Raw genomic sequence first — 23,578 nt, 5'->3', positions numbered from 1 at the left:
TATGCTTTCATGGCCCCCTATCTCACGCCTCCAAGGCCTTAGAACCTTGGCAATTCTGTGTTTGACTTTTATTACTGTGATTCCTTGAATTCTATCTCTTTCCCTCCAAATAAGACTGCTCTGGCCACCACCATATCCCTACTGCCTTGCCCCACTGCCTGGTACTCAGGAGATTCTCAATAAATGTTTTTAAATGATTGAATAAATGGATGAGTTAGAGGGAGAACATTCATCCGTGCATTCAACGATAGATTGTCAGGCCCTTTGATGGTTCCTGGGGTTAAAAGATGAACAGGATATAATCCCCACCCTTGAAGAAATCAGTCTTGTGAGGAAGATAGACTTGAAAACAAAACATTACACGAAATTACACACGATACCGTAATGGAGGGATGTCTAGGCGTGTTCAAGTGCTAGGAAAGAACTCTCCTATAAACTCTCCCTGGAGGATCAGGAAGGCTCTGGGGAGGAGGCGGCTTGTAGGGTAAGTGGCAGTGCCTCTCCTGGAATGGTGGGGGCAGGCAGGGTGGAGGAAGGGCATTCCTAGGCCAAGGGGCCACAGTGAGCCCTACAGGGACCTGACTTTCTCAGAAAAGGCCCAGGGGAGCCTGTGCAGGCAGGACTTGAAGCCAGGCTCTTGGATCTTTCCCTTCACCACATCGCAGTTGGAGATTTCCCACATGTGCCCTCAAGGATCGGGGTCCGGGAGGATTATACCCACTCCCAAGACAGGGACTACTGGCTCCCTGTCATTCTCCTTTGACGACGGCCTGCCAGGAAAATCTCTTCTGGGAGGGAGTTCCACATCTGAGGCAATTTGAAACAGTCTTATGAGATTTCTGGAGCCGAAAGCTCAAAGAGAAGCTATCCGGCCGGCTCCCTCCTCTCTCGCAGCTTGCAATTCCAGCCAGCACATCGTGGAGCCACCGGGTCGTAGCTGTCTGCAGGCAATTTCATGCAGTCCCTTCCCACGTTTACTTCCTGTCTCTTTAACAGGATTTAGCTCAGGTTCGTTTGACTTTTACTTCCAGAGACCGCTGCCTTTCCCACATGTTGCCGTTGTGTTTGGGTTGTAGGCAAGATCTTAAGAGTGCACACATGTACACAAAAGGAGGGAGTCGGTACTCTGGTGGGGGTGGGGGGCAAGGCGGGATTGGGATATTTCAGGGGTGTCTGCAGTGGAGGAGGGTCCCAAATCACGGTGACAAGTGCCACTGAAAGGTGGCGTCCGCTCAGTGGAGAAAGGCAGGCCACGGTGCCGGTGCGGCTGGAGTACTTTCAAAAGAGGAATCTGGTAATTTTGATTTAAAAATGCCTTCATGGATTTACTTTTTATGCTACCCATACGTACACCATCCTCACCCATGGAGGATTCCTGGATCCCTCCTCCCCTGACGTTTTTACATCAATTTTATTCTTACTTGTGTCTTTACAGAAAATGGCACAGAAATCACAGGTTTGGAATAGCTAGAAGTTATTACAGTTCCGTATTTCGAACACCTCAATATCAAGTTTCTTTCTTCCCACTCTATGTACAGTATTTACACAGCAGGGGCTACAGTCTAACACTTCAAACCAACTGGGGACAAAGACAAGAAGAAGAAGAGGGGGGGAGTTCCATGAACGGGTGAGGAAGAAATCAACTGTTGATACGGAATTAAAACCCCAACTCACTGTCTCAGACCTTCCTCTTGCAAGGTATTCCCTGCCAGGGTGGGTGGCATGGCAGAGGGAAATGTCAGGGGGGTGAGGGAGACCTGCGTCTGGCCGGGGGGCAGCTGCAGGGAGGCCACCCGTACGGACAGTTCCTCTCATCCGCATACAGGAAGAAGCACCCTGTCACCTATTCCTACACGGTCACTATGTCCCTCCTATTCTAGCGGGCAGACAACACGCATACACCGGGCATGGTTTGAGTTGAACACCGGCTCCTGCTTTGCTCTCCTTTGAGCCCTTTCTCTCTCTCACCCTTCTGGTGACCACTCCTTGATGCCTATAATAGCCCCAGGCCCCCTCCAAGCTTGGCCTCCTGAGGATGGTCTGGATCAAGTGGAGTCGAGATCTGTGGCTTCTTATGGGTTCATTTTACAGCTGGATTGGGGTGCTCCAAGGCAGGACACATGCGAACCGATAAATTGCAAGAAGCTCTAGAAGGGTGTCTTGCATGGCAAGTCAGGGTCACAGGCATCACGCCAGGGGGGTCAGGATGCTTCAGAATGCAGGCCCCAGGGCTCCGGGTAAGAGTTCGGCCTCCCCAACAGTGCCATGACCACAGCATTTGTGACGTGTACCCCCTGGCTGCAGGGCCCAGGCCCAGGACTCTACAGATATTGTACATGGCCTCGTGCGGTGCTGGGACCCATGCTGGGGGGAACGGTGGGGCGGGCTGGGTGTGGAGAGGGCCGTCAGGTTCCTAAGGGTGACCGTGGAGGGCATGAGACAGAGGGTGGCCGAGGGGCTCAGGCTGAGACCTTCCAAGTTTAACCTGGACCGTGGGCAGAGGTTGTAGCTGGGCCTGCAGGGCAGCACATCCACACCGCAGAGGCCCAGGCCCAGGCCCTCAGGAAGGAATAGGCTGGCGAGCGCAGTTTTACTGAAGACTGGGGGGCTCAGGACGTTGGTGCCAGAGTGCGGGTCTTCAATCCCCGTCACCGCTGTGGCAGGCAATGAGTCTGCAGCAGTGGGCTTTGGGCCCGGCCAGAGCAGAATCCATAGCGGGTGTAGAGCTGGGAAGGGGAGGCTCTTGCAAGCGAGAGAACAGAGAGTAAGGGGTGGATTTGGACAGGGAGAGTCGCCAAGGGATTGAGTGAAAGCGGCTTGAAGGGGTGGTTTGGGACAGCAAGAAGGCTTCTGAGGCAGGGCTGTTGGGGTGAAGGGGAGGATGCTGGAGAGGTCAAGACCAGATAGGGGGTGTCTCCGCGTGGCCCAAAGCCTCGGCCAGAACTGAGTTGTGCCTGAAGTCACCCCGGGGGTCATGGAGGGCCTGTGGGGCCGGGGGAGGGGGGCAGAGGCCAGGCCCGGGCCCTGCCTCAGAGAACACCTCCTGACACCACAGGCCCCGAAGAGAGCAGAGTCCTGGGGCTCTGGTAGCTGCGTGCCCTTGACCTAAGCCATGTCCTCAAGCTGTGGTGGACTCAGCTTCTCCGCTGGCCTGTCTTCTTCCATGGCGTCCTCCTCCTCTGGCTCCTCGGTATTCCGGGCCAGGCTGTCGGGCCCAGACACAGTCCCCAGCACTTTGGTGCTGTGCTCCTGAGCTCTGGCTCGGAGCGCCGCAATGCTGTTCTCCCTCAGTTCCTCCTGGGACATGGCCGCTGGAGGGTCGGGGCCCCGCTCCTCCGGCTCCATCTTGTCGAGTTTGGGCAGGGCCTGGCGCTCCACCTCGGGCTTCCTCCCCGACTCCGCTGCGGCCTCCAGCGACTTTTTGTGCATCCCTAAAAAGAATTGTTGGTATTCGGGTTTAGAAAAGCGCCTGGGAAAGCCATCTTGAACTGAAAACGGCAAAGATAGAGAGAGGCCAGAATTAAGGACGAGCAGAAAGCCTTACTTCACACACCACAGTCACGCGAGTCCCAGGGGCCGGGGCTGGGGCAGCGGGAGGGAGGCCAGGGGATGGGGCTACAGACCAGCAGCCGGGCACCAGGCCTGCAGAGGGCTTCTTCAAGTCAGGTTCCCCGGCACCTGAGCACTGGGCAGCCTATTCTGTCCCTTCCTAAGCATAGCACTTGCCCCCCCCCCATCTCTCCCTCCCAGGATTCCAGATCTTAGAACCCCACAATAGGCTGGTGCTGCTTACCAGACATAGGCCTTGAGGGCAGGTGGGGGAAGATGGCAGGAGAGATTTAAGGGGGAAGAAGTCCTTTGGGAAAAACCAGAATGGTGGCCACAGGGACCTAGGGGTCCCCTGAACCCTCAAGAGGGGCGGTTTCACTCACCACAAGCCCACCTTTGGCCAAGGGGGGAGGAAGGTACAGACCCTGGGGCGACAGCCACACCCTTATCAGAAGACAAAAGAACCCAAGTTCCGGGGCCTGGCAGGGATGAGAGTCCTAGCCACCCAACAGGGGGGCACAAGGGATAGACACCGAGCCCTGGGCCCAACGGGCCCTCTGAGCCTCCTAAGGATGACGAGGAGGCCTGTTTTGGAGTGCCCGTGTCCTGCTAGGCTGTTGTGGCCAGGTCTCCCTGCTCCTGGGTTCTGTCCCCTCCTCCAGGGAGCCCGCTCTCCTCACCACAGGGGCAGGGCCCCAAGGAGGGTGCGGGCTCTTACCCAGCAGCCACGGGGCACAGGAGTCCATGATGCCATCCTTGGCAGACTTGAGGATAGACTCTGGCAAGGGGATGGAGTGCCGCACCATGGCCCCATAGAGCCCGTACTCCGCCATGACGCTGCTCCGGCCCCAGCACTTCTCCCGTTTCCTCCACTTGGCTCTGCGGTTCTGGAACCAGACCTGCAAGTGAGGATGAACAGGTCAGGGGCGTGTTCTGAGAGACGCTGAGGCCAGTCCCTTACCTCAGTGTGCCCACTGGGAAGGTCCCCACCCCTTTGCTGGCAGCTGCATCCCCTTGTGAGGCTGGTCTCTCCAGCAGGGTGTCCTTACTTAAGCTCACCCGCCCCATGGTGCCCCTGGGGTTCCTCCAGGCTCCGAGTGCCCAGAATGAGGACACCCAGTCCTGTAAGAATATGATGGGTGAATTTTTTTTTAATGTTTTTTTTTATTTTTGAGAGCGGAATAGAGAGTGCGAGCGGGGGAGGGGCAGAGAGCGATGGGGAGAGAGGATCCGAAGTAGTCTCTGCAATGACAGCAGAGAGCCCTAGCGGAGGCTAGAACTCCTGAGAACCAGGTGATCACGTCCTGAACTGAGGTCAGACACTCAACCCAATGAGCCACTCGGGTGCCCCTCTTTTTCTTTTTTCTTTAAAAAAATTCTTTAACGTTTATTCATTTTTGAGAGACAGAGAGAGACACATTGTGAGTGGGGGAGGGGCAGAGAGAGAGGGAGACACAGAATTGGAAGCAGGCTCGAACTCACGAACTGTGAGATCATGACCTGAGCCGAAGTCGGGACGCTCAACGGACTGAGCCACTCAGGCGCCCCTTTTTCTTTTTTAAATCGAAGCAGTTCTAAGGTGATGGAATAGAGGCCTCATGACAGGGTCTTGCAGGTGGACAGTCCCCAGCATGGTCCTCAGTTCGCCTCTGAGAAGCCCCACCTGGATAGCTCTCTTGCAAGTGTGCATGCCTCCAGCATATAAACAGAATCTCTTTGTGACTCGCAGAGGGACAAATGCCTTCCAAGGGCTGGACTAACCGCACCTCTTGTTCAGGGCTCCCTCTCCACCACAACTCCAGGGGCCAGAGCTGTCTGGGAAGCGAGCGAGTGTGGACCCAGGCAGCAAAGGGCATTGCACCTAGGGATCAGGAAGCCGGGGGACACACTCCCAGGAGGCCTGAGTCAGCCCCCTTTCTCTGCCCTGTCCTGGCTAAGCCCTCCTCTGCCCTGCATCCTCCATTCACCCTCTCCCCCACAGTTTTGGATCTAACCCTGAATGACATTTAGGGAAGCTGGGCATCCATCCCTCAGGTTAGAAGACAAAATTCTCCTGGTGTGCAGAGAAAGTGGGGTGCAGACCTAGGAAGGTGCAGTGGGGGGCACCCTAGAGATTGTTTCTCTGGCCCCAAAGCTGACTGGTACAGGGCATGGGGTACCCTCGGGGTGTCCATAGCACTCCAAGCCGGTGCTTGGGGGAAGGGAGATTCTTTGGTCTCCCAAAGCAGCTTTTCTGAGATTTCCGGCAGCTGCCAGGAGTCAGCGCTAGGGACAGCTGCACTGTCCCTCAAGCAGGTGAGAGGCCCTGGAGAAACCAGTGGGCGCTGTTAGGATCCCAGGCCCGGCCAACGGCCCCCTCTTGGCCCCCTCACAGCCCCTCCGGGCCCTCACCCCCGGGATGGCGAGACGGCCGAGACGCCCTGGGAAGTGGGGGGCTGAGGGGGAGGACAGAGGCGGGTTCTGGGAAAATCTATTAGTTTCCTCTGCGATTTCCATTCCCTCGCCTGCGCCCGGTCCCCCGCCCTTCCCTCCGGGCCCCTCCCCTCCCCCGGAGGCGGAGGTTTCAGCTTTTGATGAAAAATTGCTCCAGCTCTATTCAGGAGGCGGCAAAAGAAGAGTCACCCCCAGGGGCAGCCCTGGGCTGATTGAAAAATAAGTTAATTTCTGTTTGAATCGATGGGCCTCAGGCACTGAAATATCACGGGAAATTAAAGCGGCTGCTCTCTCGGGAGCCGCGGCATTGACCCGCACTAATTAATGCTGGGGAGGCAGCGCGAGCCGCGCCGCGAGCCGCTCCCCCTCCCCGGGGGACCCCAAACACTTCTCATTTAACTAATTAGACGGGGAAAATTGGGTGTTAATTTGTTTAGGATTTTTTCCCCTCTTCCTCCCGGCAGCTCCCACCCCAGCCCCCACCCCGCGCGGGGGCGCGGGAAATGAATGCGGGGCTCGCCGGCAGATGGCTGCCCGGGTCACTCTGCAATCTTCTCCGACTTGATTGCTTGATTAGGTCGTTAGCACATTAAAAAAAAAAATTGCTTGCCGTCTGGCGCTGGCGTGATGAGTGGGACGCGCGGCAGCGCCTGGGTAATTTATCTTTTTATACGGCAAAGAATTTGATTTCAATCTGCAGATATATGGGGCGCCTTTGACACCTGTTTAACATCGCGCCGCTGACAGTTTAACCCTTTGCTGCCTCGGCCGCCGGGAGGCCCCGGGCGGGGGTTCGGATCCGCACGCCCCCGCCGTTCCCGCCGCCGCCGCTATGTGGCGCAGTGAGAGCCCCGACGGCCCCAGGTAGCCGCGAGTCTACGGCTGCGCGCGGCCGGCCGCCTCCAGCAGAGGGCGCCCCGGCAGCCCCGCCTCGCCTCCTGACAACCTCCCCAAAGCCCGGTGGTCACAGACACCCTCTGCGGGGCTGCGGAAAGACCGCACGCTCCACGCACACCTTTAAATAGACCCAAATGTGTGTGACCCTGTTTTGAAACATCTCCATTTGTAAACAACCAGGAACCCATAAAAATGGGAGAGAAGAGGCCCAAGACGCCCTGGGCCTCGCCACCCGCAATTAGAAAACTGTCTCTCGTTCCACCCTGGGTGGAGCTGCCTGCGGCGAGCTGCACTTTTGCCACCACCGGGTTTGGCACCTGCCGTTCCTGCTCGGGCCCTCCTGGAGAGCTGCGGAGCCAATGTGCGGGACCTTTCCCCTGGTCTGGACCCAGGACCACCAGGAGGGCCCCTGCCAAGGAAAGGGTTTATGCAATTTGAAAGCCACTAGATGGCTGTGCTTCGTGTGCTACAGAGCGGAGATCAGCAATGCAAGCCCAGGCTACCTCGCCCATCGTCCTGGCCTGGCTCTAAGCTGTTTAGATCCCTCCCCAGCGCCACCTGTCTGTCCTGCAGGCACTCTGCCCGACTATCTGCCAACCCCAGTGCCTGCGATTTGTGAGACCTCTGTCTTGTCCTGTCTTCCTTCCCAATAGCCCTCGGTGGCCCTCTATAAGTACCCACTTGTCTCAAGCTGCCTTGTTCCATGGAGGATAAATCTAAAAGGACTAATTCACATAAAAATGTAAGTGACTTCTGGTTTCATCCACCTCTCAGAGAAGGCAGAAGGATGAAGCCGTTGGCGATGGAGCGAGGCACCGAGTCTGACCACAGAGAGTTGGGAAGGCTTTCTTTTTGAATCTAAGTCAGACATTTACTTCCTGGTCAGGAGCTAACCTTCTTGCTTGAATATAGTGCATTATAAAACAACAAGACCACAACCTCTTAACTGGAACCCATGCAGCCAGACTCCACCATGTTTTGGATTTTAGAAAGAAAATGTGATGTAAATACCACCATTACATGGCATTCTACTGCAGCAGCACACCCATAATCAAACTCACTAGTTTGGATTTCTGCAGCAAAGCATATACATATTCATACTAAAAGGGATAAATAGGGGCCCCTGAGTGGCTCAGTCGGTTAAGAGTCTGACTTCAGCTCAGGTCATGATCTCATGGTTCGTGAGTTCGAGCCCCGCATTGGGCTTTGCGCTGACAGCTCAGAGCCTGGAGCCTGCCTGCCTGCCTGCCTGCCTTGGATTCTGTGTCTCCTCTCTCTGCCCCTCCCCTGCTCAGGCTCTGTCTCTCTCTCTCAAAAATAAATAAAACATTTAAAAAAATAAAATAAAACAGATAAATAAAAGCATAGGGAATAATAAAGAGCATAAAGTTGGGTCTGGTTTTTGCCATTAGTGAGTTTTGGATGACACACGTAGGAAAGAACCCTGTTTTCAGCATGGTTTGGCATTATGGATTCTGGAGAAGGGATTGTGGAGCATGCAAAGGCAGAAACACCCCACCCGCCCCAGTGTGGATGCCTGGGAAGATGCAGCGCTCTGACTTCCTCTGGATTCCATGAGCACTGGTGCTTGGGGTGGGGGGCGGGGGGCAGGGAGCTGGCGGGGGGCAGGGCTCTCACATGGAAACAGCATTTTTATAGGAACACTAAAGAAGGGGGTACAGACTTGGGATTCAGATTATCTCTGGGGCCTATAAACAGAACCATTTTCCTGGGTCTCCTAATTTGGGCAAATGAATAACCGGTCTGCAGATCAGACTTTGCCCACAGACATCCCCAGGGGAGTTGGTGCCAGCTGGTCGTTCAAACCAGGAGTCATCCGGACCCTCGGTTATGGGCTCCTGGAATGCCTGGCTCTCTGCAAAGACCAGATGCTGCTCCAATTTATGGAGGAAACCTGGACAGCCAAAACAATTTCTTTTTAGGACAGTTGGCAGGGACGCAGTGGCGGTGGTGCCTCGGAGGGAAGTGGACAAGGAATGAGCATTAACCCTAACCACTCTTCATATTTGCCTTTCTCTTCCCTTCCTGGAAGCAACCAGCATGTGTACAGAACTTTGAAGTGTACGAGAAGCACTGAAGGCAGACAGTCCTGAACTGGAATTCTCAGCTGTGACCACGACTGCTGTGTGACTTGGGGCAAGTTCCTTGCCTTCTCTCAGTCTCCATCTCTTCAAATATAAAATAATACCTATTTTTCAGGGTTGTTTGAGGATTAATGACAGAAGTGAAAGTTTCTAACATCCATGCTCATCACACAGAAGGGAGGTGTTCAGGAAGTGCTACTTGTTATTTCAATGGAGGCACAGAATAGCAGCAGGAGTCTGCCCAGAGGGAACGTTAATCAACAGCATTACCTGCCCCTCTGGCCTCCTCTGCATGCCCTTTAGCAAGGCTGGACTGACAATAATAACTCCAGGAGAGGGGCAGAGAGACAGATCCAAACTTCAAACCATGCTATTTTAATACAGACAGCCTCTGGTTTCCCCTTAGGCATCCAGAGGGCCCAACGGATTTCCCTGCCGCTCTCAGCACATGTGTAAGGTATTGCAGGCCCTTGAGGCTCAAATGCAAGAGAACACCCATGCAGGTGCCCAACGCTCCCTGCAAATTGGCCGTGATCAGAAGCTAGGAAGCCTAGGCCCTGCAAATTGGCCATGATCAGAAGCTAGGAAGCCTAGGTTGGAGATCCTTGCTCTGCCTCCAACGGTCTTGGTGATCTTGGGTGCATTTCTTAGCCTTTCGAGCTTTGAGTGCCTCATCTGTCCTGTAATACCACCCTCTTGAAGGTTTGTTATAAACATGAAATGTAACAGTGCATGGGAAATGGCTGGCACGTAATAATAATTAAAGAACCCTGGCCTGATGCTGGATGAATTCTGTGGATAAATGTGCAGCAAGACGAGGTTCTGCTTTCCAGAAAATGCTCAGTGGAAAACTTTTTACCTAAAGCCAGGTCCTTCCTGGCCCCGCTCCCACCTCTGAGGTTCCTTCTAAGCATTTAGATCTTTTTCCCTACTTGGTTTCTTGGTTCTGGCAAGCGCCGAATACTCCTTCAGTCGCTCGCTCCTTCAGTTTCCTGGCTGCCCACTTTCCAGAAGAGACTGCCCCTCTCATGCGACGGTCAGGTCTGGAACTCTTCAGCAGAACCTGTGTAAAGGTCACGGTCCTCACCTGCCTGACACTGCAGGGCTCTGAGTGCCTGAGCAGGGACCCAAAGTGACGCCCATAGTCGCCGGATTTGGCACTCCAGGCAAGAACTTCCGGCTTGGGAAAGGATCTGGGTTTCCTGGTGCATTTCCCCTCAGAGGTGGTGCCCCAGCAGCGCTCAGAATGCCCAGTAGGATGCCTCTGGCTGTCAACAGCTAGTCTGGCAGGTGCCTCCACAACTGGCAGAGAGGGTCCCAAGAGTGTGTGCCTCCATTGATAGACTGGACCTGGGGAGGGGTACTTGCCAAACAGGTGCTCTTCTGCCATAGGGCGTACTCGGAGCAGACCAGGCAAGGCTGTCAGCCATTCCTCTCGCTGTGCGTGTGGCCAGCGTGAGCAGCTGTGGTTGTGCCCATGGCTTCTTTCCTGTCCTGGAAGCTCCCATCTTTGCATTCCCACCGGACAACATGCCCAGGGCTCCTTCCCTCAAAGGTCTCCCAGGAGACCCTCTGTGGTTTTTCCAGGACTGTCCCCCCTAAAGGAGACATCTTGTACAATGGACGCTCCTTGCACATTCTGGGCACTTGCCTCCCCAGGCCCCGCCCTCCAACCTTGTCTTCCTACCGTCAGGCCTGGCTCTGTCGGCCATGTGGCAGTTCCCATCACATTCACCCAGCTTCTTTCCTCTCTCCTCCGGCTGGAAGCTGATTAATTTGGGCTCGTTGCTGCAGTGATTTAATGACTTAACACTCCACATGCGCTCAGCATTCCTGACACCATATTTCAGCGTCTCCCTTCCTGTCCCAGCTTCAAGCTCAGAGAAGCTGGGCCTTGCTGCAGCCTCTGACGTCCAGTAGGGGGCGGCTTTGCCCACATTTCCCAGTAGCCCAGGCAGCATCCTTCCGTGCACACCTGACAGGTCATCTTGTTCCGCATCCCGTCCTGTCACCCCAAACTCTACTTCCCTCCACTCATATGAACCCACTTGAAACGCAGAAACTCCTTTCCTGAGCCTCTGTCCCAGCGTTTTTACTTTGGCTGCCCACAATCACCTGGAGAGCTTTAAAAACATACAGATGCCCAGGTTTGGGCTTGGGAGCTGGGCTTGGGAGCCCAGCATGGGTGTCTTCCAAAGCTGCCCTGGGATGCTAATAAATGTTCCAGGCTGAGACACCCTGCAGCCTTCTGTCAAGGTACATCTTCTATCTTCTGGAGTAAAATTCCTTAAAACTTTGTTCCCTAGCCTTGGGCAGGGATCCCTTTAAAAGAGGCAGAATGGGGGACACCTGGGTGCTTCAGTCGGTTAAGCATCCGACTCTAGATTTCAGCTCAAGTCATGATCTCACGGTTCGTGAGTTCCAGCCCCTCATCAGGCTCTGCACTTTCAGTGCTTGGGATTCTTTCTCTCCTTCTCTCTCTGCCCTCCCCCGGTTGCTCTCTCTGTCTCTCAAAATAAATAAAACTAAAAAAAAAAAAAAAAAAAAAAAAAGTCAGAATGGAACAGCACTAGTCAGAGAATCCAAACCATGAATTTATATACAAGAATGTGCCCATTCAAAAAAAATTTTTTTATGAGTGTGTTTTTGAGGGTTTTTTTCTTTAAGAATAATGTCTGGTACTCAAACAAATTTTGGTTATTTTTTTGAGAGAGACAGTGTGAGTGGGGAGGGAGTAGAGAGAGAGGGAGAGAGAAAATCCCCAGCAGGCTCCACACTGCCTGCGCAGAGCCCAGCGCGGAGCTTAAACTCATGAAACCGCAAGATCATGACCTGAGCTGAAATCAAGAGTCAGACCGTTAACTGACTGAGCCACCCAGGTGCCCAATATTGGTTATTTCTATAAAGGTTTTTTTTATAAAAAATTTTTTTTAACGTTTATTTATTTTTGAGACAGAGAGAGACAGAGCATGAACGGGGGAGGGTCAGAGAGAGAGGGAGACACAGAATCTGAAACAGGCTCCAGGCTCTGAGCAGTCAGCACAGAGCCCGATGCGGGGCTCGAACTCAGGGACCGCGAGATCATGACCTGAGCCGAAGTCGGACGCTTAACCGACTGAGCCACCCAGGCGCCCCTCTATAAAGGTTTGATATAGGTCCCCACCTGACCTCAAACCATCTCTGTTCCCCCAGCTTCAAGTCAAAGCACAGGCTTCAAGCTCAAGAGGAGGTGGTGAACTTCCGGGCTTTAGACGCAGACCCGGGTTCGAACCCTGTGCCCCCCCACTTGCTAGCTGTGTGGCCTTGGGCAAGTTGCTGTGCTTCCGTTTCCTCAGTTGTCACCAGGATTTAATGAGATCAGCGCTGAAATGGAGTGAGCACTGGGCATTTGCCCGGGCATCACGCGGAATTCATTATGCACGGCGCATAGCATCTGCACAACAGGCCGGTGTCACCATCATCCCCATTTTACAGGAACCAGAGGCTCTGCAAGGTGAAGTGACTTGTCCGGTCACTCAGCTGGGAATGGTGAAGCCAGGATGTGTTTGGCTCCGAAACAGTGCCCCTAATCACCCTACCTACTCCCTTGCCCTGTGCACGTCATGTCTTCAGAACACCTGCACATGGAGACTGCTCTGTAAATGACAGCTGTGACTGTCACTGACACATGCTAAGGCTTTCTCCCCCAGCGCCACCTGGGGCAAGGACATTTAACAGCTCACAAACACCTCCTGGAGGCAGCATTTAGCCAAAGAACCCTGTGATGCTCAAAGACTGAGAGATTCTTGTCTCCATTCTCCCATTTCTACAGTCCTCACAGTCCCAAGGGCAATCAATTTACTCCACACCCTAGTTCCTCCTTGCTGGTTCCTGCAGCTTCAGACGCGCCACGGATAGATGCCCCCCCCCCCACCGCCCCCAGGCAACTTAGAGAAGGGGAGGGGGGGGAGGCATCTGTGGCAACCGCAGTAACAGCTGAGGAAGAGCTTTCCCCCAAATCCCTCACACACTCCCACCCACCATCACCACCGTCACCGCCACGGCCAAACAGATTTTAGGACGACCCACCGCAAGAGACAGTTGTTCCTTCCTACTGGTCAGTGGTGCAAAAGTGAGGCCTGACAACAGGGGAATTTTTCAGCCGTCCACCCCAGCCGCTCGTAATAGCCAACTTTGTGCTAAGGAAGGGCCAGGTATGGGTTACCACTGCACATTGATTGGATTGGGCCTTGGCTTACACACACGCGCACGCGCACATGCACACACACGCGCACACATACGACTCAGAATCCACACCCAGGCTTACCCCACTGGACCCAGTTGGGTGGGGGATGACGGATCCAGGCCACCATGGATAATGTACCAAACAGATAATCTGCTTATGAGTAATTGAGCTCATTGTTAGTGCCAACGTCTAAAGCTACTGGCTGAAATTCCATATCACTTTCCAGGGGAGAGGAAGACTCTTCTGGAAAAGTAGCTCATGTCTCATTTCCAATTCTCGGGTTGTCCAATGAGAGAACACAAAACAACCCACAACTTATCTGGTTCCTTCTCCCCCCAGCACACATCCCACCTGGAGACCCAGGGTTCTTGACTGGGAGGGGTTTCAGGAAGTCAGGACACCCCCTATCAACAACTTTTCCCAGCCTTAGCAGTGCACTGTTCTGGACCATTCCACTGACGGGAGCAGCTTTCATTTAAGGATGTGATCCAGTTGAGGCAAATCCAAATCTGGAAATGTTTCTCCTCCTACCACACTCACTTCTTCTGCCTCATGGAGGCCCTGCCTAGAAAACCATCCGACTTCATCTCCTCCCAGAGAAACCATTAAGCAGCCACACCCCTGCCCAGCTAGTGATGTTCTGGCCTTGGGAAGGTCTTCCTGCTGATGAAGGGAAGCCCTGCACCCACCACAGCTGAGAACACTCCTGTCCAGACCCATGGCCGGTTATGCCGCAAAACTCTCTAGGAGAGGCGTACCTGGCTGGCTCAGTCAGTGGAACATGTGATTCTTGATCCCAGGGCTGTAAGTTCAAGCCCCATGTTGGGTGTGGAGATTACTTAAAAATAAAATCTTAAAAAAACAAAACAATGAGCCACACTTACAGGCACAAGTCCCCAGCCACAGGGCAGGGCCAGCTGTTCACGTGTGAGAGGAAGAAGAAGCTTCTGGTGGATGGGTGGATGGACGTGGTGGGGAGTAGACAGAAAGGGAGGGGGCAACCTTTTCTTCATGGGTCAGGGGAGTGGAAGAAAGGGAAACAGAATGGGGTCAGGGCTAGAAGCCACTCTCCCCCTCTCCCCACCCCTGGCCTTGGAGCAGACATTTAGCTGTCCTAAGAGATATTGACCACAACAAAGACCCCACTGAGAGCCCATGACCCACCCAGCACTCCTTTTCCCACCACAGGGCCCTTCACGGTCTGCCTGACATACGCCTCAGGAAGCCTAGGGTCTGGAACAGCAGGCCAGGCTACGTCATCTAAGTCTCTTGTCCCCAACAGTGCCCACGTCACATGGTGGGTGTTGAGCAAATACCTGTCAGCTTAAATGAACTGTCATTCATAAGGACCCATAGCAGGGGGGTGGGAGATGGGGTCACAGGTGTCCGGGAGCCTGGGGCAGTCAATGCCTCCGAGGGTGGGGAAAGAGAGAGAGAGGGACTTGGGGCTCTGTTACCTGTATCCTGTCTTCTGGCAGCTCCGTTTTCATGGCCAGCATCTCCCGGGCATAGACATCTGGGTAGTGGGCTTCATTGAATGCCTTCTCCAGCTCCTCTAGCTGGTAGGAAGTAAAGATTGTCCTAAGGGGAGTAAAATCACACACTCAGGATCCAGCAACTGAAAGACACTGTTCCAGAGAGGATAGAATGGACCTCCTCTATGCCACCTGGACAGACCCCAAATACAGGCTGGCTCAGCACAATCCGACATAAACTCCTTCACACACACACTCACGCTCACATATATTTACACACACTCATAGCTTAACACTCTAGACTCGTCTTCATTCAACACTGAAGATCCACCTTGCCCTTCTTGGGAGGACATTATTTCATAATGTCGGTGACATTTCATAGTGGGAGTCTTTCTAGAAGCTATTTGGGGGAAAGGGTGTTCAGAAATTTTAGAAAACTGTAGAAAGCCCTTCTTCTTCCTTCTAAGCACAGAGTGAGGGACTCACCAGATAACTTAAAGCCTCTGGCCCCCTGGGACCTGCTTCCCAGTTTCCTCTCACAGACAGCAAGTAGTATAATAGTCGGTCCTTTTTTATTTAGTCGTTGACCTTTTAATGACACCCAAGTTCAAAGACCCACCAGAAAGTCAAATGCAACTGCAACCCCAGTGTCTGTACAGCTGAGAACTGAATCTCCCACCTTCTCACGCACCCCAACACCTCGCCCTCCTTACCAGCCCTTCCCCTGCCAGCATCCAAATTTACTAGCTCCTTAGAGCTGCCTGCAGACCCCCTCCACTTTGGGGCGGTCCATTCTGGTCACTCTCACTCTGAGAGAGCCTACCTACACAGCCCCCACTCCCCACAGAGCAGATTCCATTGACCTGTTTGGGTCCTAATCTGTTTTAAAAATCTGGTACAAGCTACAGCCTTTCTTTCGCCCTGGGCCAATGTGCAAATGAATACGGTCCAACACAAAATTTTACCTCCAATATCAGGGGCTTCATGGAGCCCATCTTTTTTCCATGAACTATACACATCCACTTATAGGCACAAATTCTTCTCTTTTCAGACCTTATAGTCCAGATTCCACAAACCCATTTGTAAAAATGGTACATTCCATGCTTGAGCCTCTGGGATCTGACCCTGGGACCAGCACGGGGTGGGGGTGGGGGGCGGTTGGTTAGAATCCTTCACTGACGGCCCTCACTTTCACCCTTACCCAACACAAGGGAAAAGTATAGGCGTAAGCCCCAGTGGGTCCTTGTGCTGGTGTGTCGGCTTTAATATCTTGGGGGATGATGCAAGGGATGTGTGAGGAAGAAAGATTCTGCCCTTTATAGAAAATGACTGGCTTGATTCTAAATCGTTTCTCCTATTCTCCTGGGAGGGGGGAATGGAATGTTTATGTATACAGAAAGTGAATTCTTCAGAATTTTGAAGATCTGCTGGTTTCTATTTTGCTCTTGTCACTTACTAAAGGGCCCCTGGAAGAGATCGTCCAAATAAACAATCAAAATATGCAAGCCGTTTTCAAAACTAGGGAAACAAAGTCACACAGGTATTGTGGCTTGGCCAAAACCAAAGAAGAGACGTTTAGAGATTTAGAGATTTAGAACCATTCAAGTGCCAGCCTCTGCATGGGAGAGCTCTCATTGAAAAATAAAACAAAATAAAACCTCAAATCCCCCAAACTTTCCCTTAGTCCTGCCTCAGAGCGAATCCCTGTGTTGACACGTGCCCTCCAGGGAGCCTCCTGTATCCCCAAAGTGGGATTCAAACCCTGCTCCTGGCTTTGCGCAGAACCCCAGCCCCTTTTGGTGCCCACTGCATCCTGTCTGCAGAGCTGAGCTTTCCCAGTACAGAGAAGTGCAAAATCTGAGAGACTCCCAAGGCTTCTGCTCCATCCCTCCTCCCTTCTCTAAGCCCAGCACATTTCAGAGAGAAAAAGAGATGCCCATCTCTCATCACCAGACTCTAGGGTCTCTTACCTGAAATCCTCAAGTGAGAGAAGTTCAGGAAAAAATATTTTTTACTAATTAAAAGCTGCACTGGCAATCAGTCGCCGTTCTAATAATATCTCTAATAATCTGCTCCTTTCGTGCACCAGACATGACCTGAAACCCAGGGCAGGTGGTGAGTTATACTGTTGCACTGAGAAGCCTCCAAAGCTCCCAACCATCTCCTCGGAGAGGAGAGTGTCAGAGGAGGACAGTCAGGAGCGTTAAGCATAGACTTTGGGCTATGGGTCAGCCAGCTCCAGGTGCCACACAAGGACACGTCCTGGAACAGAAACACTGTTCCGGCATGCAGGGGATGCTTTTACTAGAACTCTCCTTGCTATGTGAACCCTGCTTCTCATTCCATACCAGCACAGAAGCAGTTCAGCCCGGACTCTGAACTGTCCTCCCTCCATGGTCCCCGCGTCTGTCCCTGCTCAGGGAGGCTGACAGGATTGCCCACCCTGGGACCAGCACGAGATGGGTGCATTAAAAAATGTTCTAATGAATATGTGTTGGATGAATGAATGTCCAAAGTGACCCAGGATCAATGCTTCCGTTTAAAACAAAACAAAGCTAAACAAAACAAAACCACCGCTGGGGTTACTGAGAAACCAAGTCAAAGTTCACCCTCATTCCAGCCTGAACCTATTGGGGTCTTAGAGGCCAGGAAAAGCCATTTTACAAGGTGGAAGCCAATAGAGGGGTTTTCAGGGGCTAAGGAAGAGGAAAATGCAAAAAAAGTACCCAGAGAAAGGGTGCCAAGAGGCTGAGAACGAATTGGGGAGAAGAGGATGGGGTGGAATGCAGCAGGGAGAACTCGCAGGGGAGAAATGTCGGGAGAGTCAGCAGGAACCCTCTGGAGATCCCACCTAGACTGGTGCGCAGAGAGAGATTTGGGGAAACACACCGGAGGGTGAGCACCGGGAAGGAGTCTGGAGGCAGCGCTAGCAGCCAGTCGGGCAGATTTCTGGTTCTTGCTTCTCTATTTCCTTAAAAACCTCCCCATAAATTCCTACAAGGACCGGGTAGCTGTGGAGTGGATGTGGACAGGAACGAGAGTCTGGGGTGGGGGCGGAGAGGGTTTACTTTTCAGGAATTACCTTTCAGCACCTATTACATTTCAAAAATGTGCCAGTAATGCCAGTTTGAAGGCATATCTTTTAAAATTCTCCCTTTAGCCTGTGGCCTAATGCAGCCCACTCCACTCCAGCTGGGGCTGGCGGGGTCAGCCAGTCCACACACCTTCCCTCCCCATTTTACAGACGAGGAAACCGAGGCTGGGGGACGGGAAGAGACTCTCTCAGGATCACAAGAGAGCAGAAGCCTAACGAAAAATTCCCATCAGTGCAGGTATCACGCTCAAGATTTGGGGAACGGTGGGAGCAGAAGACTGGGGGGGGGGGTGCGGCAGAGAGGACAGGGGCCGCGGGAGAGGAATGCGGTCCCGGGGGCCGAGGGCAGAGGGACCGGCGTGCGCGGGAGGTACGCGCGGCTTTCCGAAGGTGCTGGTGCAGGGATCGAATCTGGGGGCCGCCTGCCCCTCTCTGGCTCGGGTTTGGCCTTTCCTTTCTCCCGAAGGAAAAAGCCCGCCCCGTGCCGCCTCCCCGGAGGCCACACACCATCCTCGCCCAGTGTGGCTGGACGCCAGGGTCCCAGGCGAATGTCCCCAAACAACGTTCAGTCTCCCCGCCCCGGCACAGCCTCAGGTTTCAACTCACGAGCCGGCGAAAATTGCGTCGGAGCGACCCGACCCCCACAGAGGACACGGCAGGGAGTGGGTGGGCAGAAGAGGTAGCAGAAGGCGCCGCAGGGGCCTTACCTGTGTCTCCGCTTCTTCCGTTTCTTGGTCTGGTTTAAAGCCGATTTGGACATTTTTCGGTCGCTGGAGGAAACATCTTCAGAATCTGAAAAGCGGGCGGAGGCACATGCGGCAGGATGGGGGGAGAGCTCGCCGGCGCCCGGGGACTTGAGGCGCCCGAAGCCCGCGAGGGCCCCACCCCGGGCCGCCTGCGGAAGCGCCGGGGGCCTGCTCTGCCCGCCTCGGAAGCCCTCCGAGAGGGCGACCCCATCCCTAAGACCCGGCTGGCTGTACCCGCGCCGGCGCCCCAATCCTCAGATTTTGAACAGATTTCGTTGCAAGAGAGGCAAAGGCCCCAACGCGCCTGGGGCAGGGACGGCGGTGGAGCGAGGCAGCCTCAGGGAGTCGCGGGGCCCGCGGGCGGTGATCCCGGCGCTGCGCCCTGCCCCGCGCCTGCAGCCCCGGCGCCCCGGGCCTTAAAGTTGGCCCCGAGGAGCGGAGCCGAGGCGCCGGGAGCTGGGCGCCGGGAAGGGCTGGGGTCTCCCCGGGCACAGCCCCTTTTTTCCGTGCCTGCAGAATGCGCCCCCGCTCGAGACTGGAGAGACTGCGACGCGCCACTTTTCGTTGCCCCTCCAAATAAAAATAAATAAATAAATAAATAAATAAATAAAAAGATAAACGAAAAATCGGGGGAACTGCCGAGAGAGAGCACGAGCCGGAGCCCGAGCGGGTGGGGACGCAAGGCCGGGAAAGCAGTCCAGGGAGGGCGCGGTGGGGTCATCCCGGGGGCCCCCCGAGCCGGCAGGCGCCGGCATCGGATATATTGTGGCGTTTGGGAGCAACTGAACGGCGGCCGCTTCGGCCGCAGCAGAGGCCAGGTTGTCCGAGCGCGTGGGGTGAAAAATAAACCCCAGGTGACCAACGTGGGCGTTGTGGAACGGAGAAAAAAGAGGAAGGAACAACAACTTTGGATACCAGGGCTGGGGCCGAAGCGGGCACCCGCTTCCCCGGGCCTCCAGCACACGGAACAGAGCGAGGGTCCTCCGGGAGGCCGGGGCCGCAGTGGAGCAGCGGAGCTGGGGGCCCGCAGCCCGCCCCACGGGCTCCGACACGCCAAGCCCGGTTTCCGGTGGGGCCCCAACCTGGCGCCGGGGCAGAGCGGGGCCCGACGAGGGGACGAGAGAACAGCGCGGAGGCCGGAAACGCCGGGGCCGAAACCAGGCGGCCAGCGGGAGCATCCTCCGGGCCCCTGCCCGGGGCGCGCCAGCCCCAGGCCGGAGCTGCGACCCCTCGGCCAGGCGCGAACTTTTGCGCCCGGGGGAGGCCTTGCGGTGCCAGCGAAAGCCGACGGCGCGGAGCTCCGGCTCTTGCCCCCAGTCAGGCAGCCTGGCAGCCTCGCCCTCACCTACCCGAGCTGGCCGTCTGGCTGGTGTCCAGCGGCCCCGACGCTCTGCCCAGCGGCTGCAAGTGGACGCTCTGCGGGTCGGACAGCACTTCCAGGAAGGTGGGCTGCGCGTAGAAGCCGGGGAGCCCCCCGGGCCCCAGCAGCCCCATGCCGCCCACTCCTGCGGGACTGAGCACGGAGCGCGCCGCCAGCAAGTGCCCGGGGGCCAGGCCGTCGAGGGCAGCCCGCGGGTGGGAGCTGGGGGGCTCCTTGTTCAAGCCCAGGATCTCCTGAATGCCGAACCCCGTGCACCTGGCCGGGGCGACCCCCGAGGAACTCTTGGCCACAGTCTCGGATTTGGGCTTGCTCAGCGCTTCCCCCGCTTTCCCCGTCATCTCCCGGTTCTTTGGAGGGGCTGAGGCCGCAGGTCTTTCGCTCCCCCCACCCCCCCGCCGGGCTCCCCGCTTCGCGAAGTTGGTCCCAGGTGCCCCCTCCGGTGTCTAATGCTCTGGAGCCCCAAGGAGATTCCCCTTTTATCCAACCAGGCGGCAGCCCAAGTGGGGTCAGAGCTGAGCAGCCAATCACCGGGGCCAGGAGCATTAGGAATTCCAAAAAGCTGGCAGCTCCCGCCGCAGGCAGTACCGAGGGGCCAGGGCGCTGGGGGCCGGGCACCGGGTGGACTCGGCAGGACGCCCATGGGCAGGGACCCCAGGGGCTGAAACGAGTCAACAAGGTTCAGGGCTGTTCCAGGAGGCTGGGTGGCTTGGGATTCTGGGCAGAGCCTGGCTGGGCCAGGTCCCTGGGGTGGGGTGGGAGGATGGGCTGAGGGCCGGCGCTAGAGGCTGGGAGTCCTCCTCCCTCCTTTGTGTCCAGTGCAGGTTGATAGGGTCAGAGAAGCCCAAATATGGGATCCTTGTGTAAAAGGCAGAACAAGGAAGAGGGGTAAGTGGGCTGGGCAGGGTGTGTGGTGGCATGGGAGAAAAGAGGGGGCCAGGGTGTGAAGAGGGAGATGTGTGGATGGGAAGGGCTCCACATTTGCCTTGCGGCACAAGATAAAGTGCCTGGTTCAGAAGAGCTACTCAGTAAACATTGGCCCAATGAATAAATGGATGCTAAAGGGGTCCGGAGTAAGAGTCTCTGGTGGGAAAGAACAGTGGTGATTTCATTTGGAGAACAACCATGGCCATCTGAACATCTTCCTAGAGTAAGCATGAAGTGTGCCCAGCTTCCATGGAAGGACTTCATTTATTCTTCCATCCATTCATTCAACTAATACGGACTGAGCACCTTACCAGCTCTGAGCTAGGAGCCAGGGGTTCTGCAGTAATTCAGACAGACAACACAAGGGATCGGCTATCCCTTAGAGTTCACTGAGCACACAGAACGAAGAGGATGGGATTGTTGGTGGGGAGGAGAGGGGTGGCGAGAAGGCCTTAGAGGCCATTAAAAGGTGAGCTTGTGTCTCCAGTTGAGTGGGATCCCTTGACTAACTCCTGTGTTGGAAGTTGCAGAATTGCCACCAACTGGGCCAGTTGAAAAGTGGTGAGAGGCAGGAGCCTTATCTGGGGAAAAGCCTGAATTGCAAAAGTGGGCAGTGGAGCCACTGGTTTCCTGCTTGAGGGCTCTGCAGGGAACATGATCCCCTTGGGCCCAAATGTGAAGTGAAGGTGATTCTACACACACACACACACACACACACACACACACACACACCTGCCATGGACCTCTGAGCCCCTGCATTACACCAGCTCAGCTAATTCTTCTGTGACATTCTTGGGGCCAGGGGCTGTCTTGTCTACGTTGGCATCCCCCTCTACTGTGCCTAATATATACTAGGTTTTAAATCTTTCTTTCCTTTCTTTTTCTTTCTTTCTTTTTCCTTTCTTTTTCTTCCTTCCTTTCTTTTCTTTCTTTCCTTCCTTTCTTTCTTTTTCTTTCTTTCTTTCTTTCTTTCTTTCTTTCTTTCTTTCTTTCTTTCTTTCTTTTTTAAGAGAAGTAAGCCTTTATTTCCTTGCTTCACAAATAAAGTTGGTTGAATTGATTGTTTAAAAAAAATTTTTTTTAACGTTTATTTATTTTTGAGACAGAGAGAGACAGAGCATGAACAGGGGAGGGTCAGAGAGAGGGAGACACAGAATCTGAAACAGGCTCCAGGCTCTGAACTGTCAGCACAGTGCCCGACGCGGGGCTCGAACTCACGGACTGCGAGATTGTGACCTGAGCCAAAGTCGGCCGCTTAACCGACTGAGCCACCCAGGCGCCCCTGAATTGATTGTTTTAAATATTTCTTGCATCAAATTCACCCTATGAGGCAAGATAAAGACAGGGTTAGTTTCTTTAGGCCAAGACTGGAAAGCCAGTCTGGGGGAGAGATTCCATTCAGGATTTCTTGGCCAGTCAGCTGCAACCCCCCAAATAAATCGAAACCTCCTAACCCAGCCTACTGCCAGGGTGTCTAGTGCCCTTTGTGGTTGGCATGAGACCAAACTGAGAGGTAAGAGGAGACCCCATAGGGTATGGAAACTGAGGTCTTGCTATCAGGGCTGTTATGAGATGGGTCTCCGCTCACTGTGGCCTGGTCCACACAACAGCTGGAATTAGACTGGGGTATTTCTCAGTGAGGGAAGTGTCTGGAAGAAGTATACTGTTCACTCCAAGGCCTGCCTCCTCATCCCATAATAATGTCATTCCTACTGTGCGTCTATCTTGCTCATTCCCTTTAGGCAACATAATCTGATCTCACAAGAACCCTTTTAGTGTCTTGGATCCACAACTGAAAGTTGACATAGCTATTCTTGTTTTTTTTGTTTTGTTTTTTCTTATTTTTTCTTTTCTTTTCCTTTCCTTTTCTTTCTTTTTTCTTTTCTTTCCTTTTCTTTTCCTTTCCTTTTCTTTCTTTTTTCTTTTCTTTTCTTTTCTTTTCTTTTCTTTTCTTTTCTTTTCTTCTTCTTCTTCTTCTTCTTCTTCTTCTTCTTCTTCTACTTCTTCTTCTTCTTCTAGTTGATACACGTGGCATAGATATTCTCACTTGCAAGGTGCAGATTCAAAGATACGCAATCTTGAGGTAGCCTACACCTTGTATTCTATGGATTTGGGTTCCATGTGGCATCAGTCACATAGATAACAATGTGAGTGGTGCCCCCTGGAGTTGTGCAAAACAGTGGCTTTCCTTCCCATTTTATGAATATGGAAACTTAGGTTCCCAGAGAGGTTAGGTAACTTGTCCCAAGTGACCAAGCTAGTAAGCAACAAAGACCAGACTCCACCTCAAGGGAGTCTGGTGTCAAAAGCTGTTCTCTTTTGACTTCATCCCTCTCTTGGCCTCCTCTCCATGTCAGCCTACCCTGGAAGGATGAATGGGGATGTTATGTTAATGGCATCTGTCATGTCGCTAACTTATCACAGGACATCCACGATAAGCCAGATGTCACCCGATGGGCAAGGATGTGAGTGATGGAAGCTCAGCTCTTGCCAGGAGATGGGGATCAAAAATCTCTTGACCAAACCCTGTATCTGAAGCTGCTAGTTCCCGCCTTCAGGGAGATAGTTACCACCTTGACCTAGAAGTTGGGGATGGGGGCAACCCCATGCCCTCTGAGAGGCACCCTTCCAGAGGCTACAGGTGGAGGGAGGGCCCAGTGTCAGCCTGAAGCCAGTCCCACCCTCAGATGTGAACTTCTGACAGATTCCTGGTGGGGGTGGGCAGGTGTCCGAATTTGGGGGTTGGAGG

At 54.1% G+C, this 23,578-nt stretch overlaps 1 protein-coding gene across 1 annotated transcript; it reads right to left on the bottom strand.

Annotated features, from left to right (window-relative positions):
- Window positions 1-2,724: 2,724 nt before the first annotated feature.
- On the bottom strand, window positions 2,725-20,243 carry VSX2 (visual system homeobox 2). Its single transcript, XM_042987769.1, has 5 exons — window positions 19,874-20,243; window positions 18,486-18,570; window positions 14,667-14,790; window positions 4,268-4,448; window positions 2,725-3,431 (listed from the first exon to the last, which is right to left on the bottom strand). The coding sequence occupies exons 1-5, from the start codon at window positions 20,241-20,243 to the stop codon at window positions 3,106-3,108; spliced, it is 1,086 nt and encodes a 361-aa protein (XP_042843703.1). The 3' UTR covers window positions 2,725-3,105.
- Between the last annotated feature and the right edge of the window lie 3,335 nt (window positions 20,244-23,578).

The sequence above is a fragment of the Panthera tigris genome, chromosome B3 (genome assembly GCF_018350195.1).
Source record: "Panthera tigris isolate Pti1 chromosome B3, P.tigris_Pti1_mat1.1, whole genome shotgun sequence".
In the NCBI taxonomy this organism is placed as follows: domain Eukaryota; kingdom Metazoa; phylum Chordata; class Mammalia; order Carnivora; family Felidae; genus Panthera; species Panthera tigris.
The sequence above is the reverse complement of the archived record's forward strand: the minus strand, read 5'-3'. Positions and strand labels throughout refer to the sequence as shown.